The 7,084-nt window shown below is 35.1% G+C and overlaps 1 protein-coding gene across 1 annotated transcript in view; it reads right to left on the reverse strand.

The window, feature by feature from the left end:
* The window catches only part of LOC107641775 (lipase), a 5,992-nt gene continuing 5,405 nt past the window's right edge, over positions 6,498 to 7,084 (reverse strand). The window contains exons 7-8 of the mRNA XM_016345238.2: positions 6,850 to 6,975; positions 6,498 to 6,743 (exon numbers count right to left, since the gene is read on the reverse strand). Coding sequence (XP_016200724.2) covers positions 6,611 to 6,743; positions 6,850 to 6,975 — 259 coding nt within the window. The 3' untranslated portion in view covers positions 6,498 to 6,610. The remainder of the gene's footprint in view (positions 6,744 to 6,849; positions 6,976 to 7,084) is intronic.

Genomic DNA, 7,084 nt, shown 5'->3' on the forward strand with positions numbered 1-7,084 from the left:
AAGCCACGTTAACTCCCACGTTAACTTAGTTAACGTGGAAGCTAACGTGGATAAGGGAATTATGAGCCAACGTTAGTGACACTCAACTTTGTCACTAACGTTGGAGATGGCTAGCATGGCCACGTTAGAAGCCACGTTAACCTAGTTAACGTGGACTCTAACGTGAGAAATAGGGCCACATTGGAACGTTAGTGACAATGGTAAGTGTCACTAACGTTCTCGACCCCATATTTTCACTGAACGTTCACACCACTAACGTCCTGAGCTAAAGTCTCTGCCCTCTTCACACTTTCTCTCTGCAAGTAAAGCCAAGCCCAATGAAGAAGAGAACTGCTTCAAACTCAAGATCCAAAGTCCCATATCCAAGACTTGAAGAGCCAACTAGAAGAACAGAAGAGTAGTATATATAGGAGTAGCTTTGAATTAAATGAGGAGTTGGAAATTATAGGGAGCCTCTGGGCATAGAACTACTCTCTGTATTTCCTTTCTCTGCACTTCTAGTATCATCATGTATTCTCCATCTTTGTTTTCATTTTCCAGAGCTATGAACAACTAAACCCCTTTCATTGGGTTAGGGAGCTCTGTTGTAATTTGATGGATCAATACTAGTTTTCATTATTCTTCTTCTATCTTTTCTCTTGATTTTACTTGAAAGCTTTCGATCTTCATCCAATTGGGTAGTTATCTTGGAAAAGAAGCTATTCATACTTGGATCTCTTCTGAACCTTGAAAGAGGAATGAAGAGATCATGCTAGAAATGCTTTCTCATGCTGGACCAAATTGGGTTTGGATGGATATGTGACTATAATCCTCTCAACACTTGATTTGGGAAATGCATGTGGTATAATCAGTGACCATACTTCATCTCTTCTCATGAGCAATTGACCAAGGAATTGGCTATTGATCAAGATTTGAGAGATTGAATTACAAGAGATTGAATTACAAGAAATTGTAATTCAATCACTTAAGATTGCCAAGGAGATCAATGAGTGCATTGATTGAGGAAGAGATGAAAATGAAATTGATCCAGAGAATGCAACATCTCCTAAGCCCAATGAACCCCCCATTTCTGATCTTACCCATTCTCTTTAATTTCTGTTACTTACTTTTATGAGCAATTCCCTCATTCCCATTTACAATTCTGCAATTTACTTTCAGTTCTTTAATTCTAGCATTTACTTTTTCTGCCATTTACTTTCCCGCCATTTTCATTTCTGCAATTCTCAACTCAATATCTGATTCGCTCAATTAGAACATTCCTCTAATTAAAGTTGCTTGATCAATCAATCCTTGTAGGATTCGACCTCACTCTATTGTGAGTTTTTACTTGACGATAAATTCGGTACACTTGCCGAAGGAAATTTGTTATGAGACAAGTTTTCCGTGCATCATTTTATTATTTAATTTAATTCATATAATAACCTTGAGAGACTAATTTTTATGTTTTGCAAATGTTACTAACACATCCACACAACAATAATCAAGTTCACAACCTTGAGAGAAAACTATGAATCAAATGAATTTTGTTTTGTAATTGTTTGCTACTTAATATTTTGTTGTTATTGGTTAGTATGACACTATAAATTATTATTATTATTATGTTAATTTTGTGTTGGTTGTTAACTTTGTTTTAATTGTCTTTTGAACTTTGAATGTTTAGTGTGTAATTGACATAATTATTATTATAAAACTTTAAATTATTATCATTAGACTCTAAATTATTATTATGTGAATGTTGCAATATTATGGAATAATTATTTTCCAAAATTTAGAGGTTCAAAAGATGTAGAATCCAACATTTGGTGATGTCGTAATAAAGTTGATCAAGACCCGAGCTTCACCCGGTCTAGACTCGACTTTAGTGTGGCTCAAAAGTAACACAATTTCATCGGGTCTAGGGCCGGGTAAGGGTCTCAAAAATAGACCCGGTCATTGGTTAGGGTCGGGTTTGGGTCACGGCGAACCCGACTTTACCCGGCCCCATGTGCACTCCATTAGTTCATTGACTGGTTCGATTCTTGCAATCTTAGTTTATACCATCACTATTTTGTGTTTTTCTGATGCCGCTAGGATGTTAGATGACCTATCTACCGCCAATGCGCTAGTAGACCTATATATAGAATTTATTTAAATATGATACTCTCTATTTAAATAAAATATATGGAGAGATTTATTTTATGTGTTAAATATCTATACACTTGGGCTTATTAGACAATGTACATGAAAAATAATAATTTATCCTCTAATTTCTGAAAGATACTAGAGTAATTGCTTTAAAATAATAACTTAATCTTTTATTTTATATTTTTTATGACTATTTTTTTATTAATGTATGTTCTCTTTATGAGGTAGATTAAAAGCATTTGTGTGATAGCAAAAATACTCGTTCATTGTACAGGAGGAGAGCCACTTATTGGTGTGTGCAATAATAGTATACAAATGCTTCCGAAATGTTTATTGATGATGTGGGACGAAATATGTTTTGGATGAGTAAATATTATAAAAGGGAGAGATGGTTGTGTGTTGAAGGGGTGTTGATAAACAACGAGTTTAATTGTGCATTTTGTTTGGTGTATGGTGTACATGTAAGAGAGAAAAAGCTTACTGTGTGGGAAGAGTTGAGTTTTGTGTCAGGAGTATGTCAAGTACCTTTTTGCTACATGGGTGACTTCAATGAGGTTGTGCAATTGGAAGAAAGAAAAGGAGCTAGAACATTAACAACATCAGGAAAAGATTTTAAAAAACTGGATATAGGATATGGAGCTAATGGATCTAGAATTGAATGATCGTAAGTTTGCATAGTTCAAGGGCCAATCGTACAGTCCACCTTGATAGAGTTTTGATTAGCTTGAAATGGGTTGAGGAATTTTCTGAGATGCGGCTTAAAGGTGGACCAAGAGGATTATCTTATCATTGTCCATTGATAGTAGAGGATAGTAGAATGGGAGGGGGTCTAAGACCATTCCAAAGCTTAGATTCTTGGTTCACACATGAGGACTTTCTTAAAATGGTGAAGGAAGAATGGAGGGGTCTATGAGAGGTTCAATTTACTGAAAAGTTAAAGGCTTTGACAATACCTTGGCATAAGAAGAATTTTAGTGATATTGATTTGAGGATAAAGAAACTGGAGGATGAAATCAGGAAGGTAGATGATATGGTTAGTGATGGGTTTATGTGGAGCAATGAAGGCAAGAAGGAAGGCTCTCATTAATTTATATAAGAAATGGTATGTTAGGAAGGAAATACATTAGAAACAGATGTCAAGGTCTCAGTATACTAAACATATGGATAAGAATACTAAATATTTTCATAACTTAGCCTCAGCAAGAAGAAAGAGTAATTGGATTGATGTCTTAATGATAAATAAAAGATTGGTGAGGAATCAAGCCAGGATTAAGATAGCTATAAGAGACTTTTACAAGAATTTATATCATCAAGAAACTTCACCTTTGATAGGTTTTCGTAATGGGTTAGTTAATCAAATACATGAAGAAGAGTCTACAGAATTAGAGAGAATGTCATCGATTAAAGAAATAAAGGATGCAGTATGGGATTGTGAGTCGTCTCAAACTCCTGGTTGTGATGGTTACAATATGAACTTCATCAAGAAGTGCTGGGGAGAAATTGGGTTAGAATTCACTACAGTTGTCAGTTGTGATGGATTTTTTTCAGTCAACTAAGCTACCAAGAGATTCTAATGTTACATGGGTGGCTCTAGCTCCAAATTTTATTCGAGCTAAGGAGATTAAAGACCTTTAACCGATTAGCATGGTAGGATGTGTGTGCAATTCAATCAAATGTGTTAGTTTGAAAAATAAGGAGGGTAACGCCAGAATTAGTAGGAAAGGCCCAGAGTACTTTTGTGAATGGGAGGAAGATACATGATGGGGCTTTGATTGCTTTTGAAACTGTGCAGTAGTTGAAGACAAGGAAGAAGAGCTCAGCGATAATTAAGCTGGATTTTCAAAAAGCTTATGATAGAGCCAAGTGGAGCTTTGTGAATATTGTACTTCAGAAAATGGACTTTGGTAAATAATGGAGAGGGTGGATTGAGGAATGTGTCTGTACGGCATCTATGTCAATTATGATAAATGGTTCGCCATCTAAATCTTTTAAGATGGAAATGAGCCTAAGGTAAGGCGATCCTCTTTCTCCATTCCTATTTGTTCTTATTGTTGATGTTCTCCATAGGATGGTAAGGGAGACAGTAAAAAATGAACAATTTTTTTCATTGTTGGTTGGAAGGAACAATATTGAGTTGTCTCATCAGCAATTTGCGGGCAACACCATATTATTTTGCCACAGGAAGACGAGACTATCAGGAACTACAAACGACCTCTACAGTGCTTTGAGATGATATATGCACTGAGTATTAATTTCAATATATCTAGCTTGATTCCGGTTAATTACGAGCAGGAGTGGACACAAAGGATGTGTAGATTGTTGGGGTGCAAGAAAGCTTCGTTGCCAGTCATAATATCTTGGTATTTTTTTAGGAGCGAATTCGAGACTGGTCAAGACATGAAAACCGTTAATAGATAAAATGAAAGAGAAACTCAACTTGTGGAAAGCAAAAATACTTAATAAAGTTAGTAAGCTAGTTCTTATTAAATATGTGCTTAATAGTCTGCTAGTTTACTACCTCAACTTGTATAATATGCCCAAAGTAGTGGTAGAGAAGTTCATTTCTTTGCAGAGAAGGCTCTTGTGGAGTAAGGAGGCCGACAAACACGGATTACCTATAGTGATGTGAGAAATAGTACAAGCTCCAAAAAGGCAAGGTAGTTTGGGAGTAGGTGATGCAGTGATTCGTAATACAGCTCTTTTGTTCAAGTGGTGGTGGTGATTTTCAAAAGAAGATTGTCCATTATGAAAGAAAATTGTGTGCTCTTACAATAGCTTGAATCCTAATGAATTACTCTTTGGTCAGCCTATACTTAAAAGAGGGAGTCCTTGAAAGGATATATGTCAGCTACAAATAAAGAAGCAGGAGATGAGAGATAAGATAATCAAAGGGCTATCTTTGGAGATAAGGGTGGAAGAAGGGTTCGATTCTGGGAGGATGATTGGCTACTGTTTGGTGTGTTAAAGGTCACTTTTTTAAGGCTCTTCTCGATCTCAAATCAAAGAGAATCTGTTATAGGAGATTATAGGTTTCGGGATGGGCTATAGTGGATATGAAATTTTCAATGGAGAAGGAAACTATTCCAATAGGAATTCGAATCAGTTAACCAACTTCGTGGGGTTTTACAATCAGTCAAATTAACAGCTAAGAGGGAGGACCGATTAGTGTGAAAATTTGATAAATTAGGCATTTATTCAACTAACTCTTTTGTGTAGGTTTTGCAGGCTGAAACGCTCCCAGAGGGTATTACAAGCTATAGTTTCACTAGTGTTATTTAGAGAGCCTTGGTGCCACCACGAGTTGAGTTATTCACCTTGTTTGTAGTCGGCAGGGTTAATACTAAAAAAGATTATGTAGATTTGGCGTTATTGACCAAAACGATAAGATTTGTGTATTATGTAAAAAAAGATATTGAAAATGTTCACCACTTATTCCTTGATTGTGAGTTTACTTGACATGTGTGGTGTGTTTGGTTGCTTGCTTATAATAAACTATAGGTTGTTCCAAGGGTTAAGTTTGAGAATTTGCCAGGTGCACCTTTAAAAAAAGAAAGAACGTAATAGGTAGTTGATTAGTTTTTTTACTATCATTTGAAATACTTGGTTGGAAAGAAAATTAACATTTGAGAGAGATGACCGATTAGTGTGAAAATTTGATAAATCAGGTGTTTATTCAACTAACCTTTTGTGCATATTTTGCAGGCTGAAACACTCCCGAAAGATATTATAATCTATAATTTCACTAGTGCTATTTGGAGAGGCTTGGTGCCACCACGAGTTGAGTTATTCATCTGGTTTGTGTTAGTTGGCAGGGTTAATACTAAAGAGAGATTATGTAGATTAGGCGTTATTGATCAAAACAATAAGATTTATATATTGTGTAAAAAAGTTATTGAGAATATTCACCACTTGTTCTTTAGTTGTGAGTTTACTTGGCAGTTGTGGTGTGCTTTGTTATTTGTCTATGATAAACTATAGGCTGTTTCGGGGACAATTAAGTAATACTTTGAGAGTTGAACTGGTGTGCTATTGAAAACGAAAAAACGTAATAGGTGGTTGATTGATTTTTTTTTTTTTTTTTTTGCTATTATTTGAAATACTTAGTTAAAAGAATGACAGAATCTTTAGAAATCAAGAAACCGATGTAGCAGAAATAATTACCATCTCGATTAGGAGCTATAAAAAATAGAATAGCTATTGATCCCTATGATTATTGATGGCAATATCAGATATGACTACGGATTGATTTTTTATACTGAACTCTGTTCAAAAAAAAAGTGTACAAATATAGATTTTGACAATAACGGAATTTTATAGAGACATGATAGAGATTATTGCTTGGTTACGCTGTCATCAAGAATAAATTGGAATTGCTGCAACATGACGGCTATATTATTTATTAAGCAACAGAATATATGATTTTGTTACAAAGCAACGTTATGATGATAGTATAAAGTGATCGAATAAGTTAGTAAAGGACTTGTCATTATTTGTTCCTATGTATATGCTTGTTCCTGCAACAATCGAAAATAGTATCAAATATTACATCAAAGGGTGGTTTTGCTCTCTTATGATTCACGATGAACGGTATATGATCACCCTCCACAACCTTGTAGTACCTGATTCATCAAATTAAACACAAGAATACAAGAACTGATTGAATTTGACCTAATTATATTGGGGCAAATTGAAAGAATTAACGGTTAAGGATGGGAGCGTGCGTACCAGATGCCTGGTTTGATGAGTGAAGAATCGTTTTGAAGGAAGCAATTGGGATGTTCAATTGGGAAACGAGGATGTGTCATGGATATTGTGTTTACTGCTCCATCATTCTCCTGCCAATCACCATCCCTTGTATTGCATTGTACACCAAATTTATGTGTTATCTAATAAATATGGCTTTAATTTTGATCAATGAAGCACTGACTTAAAAAAAAATTATCATAATTTTTAAATAAAT

Source organism: Arachis ipaensis, chromosome B05, assembly GCF_000816755.2.
Source record: "Arachis ipaensis cultivar K30076 chromosome B05, Araip1.1, whole genome shotgun sequence".
NCBI classification, from domain to species: Eukaryota; Viridiplantae; Streptophyta; class Magnoliopsida; order Fabales; family Fabaceae; genus Arachis; species Arachis ipaensis.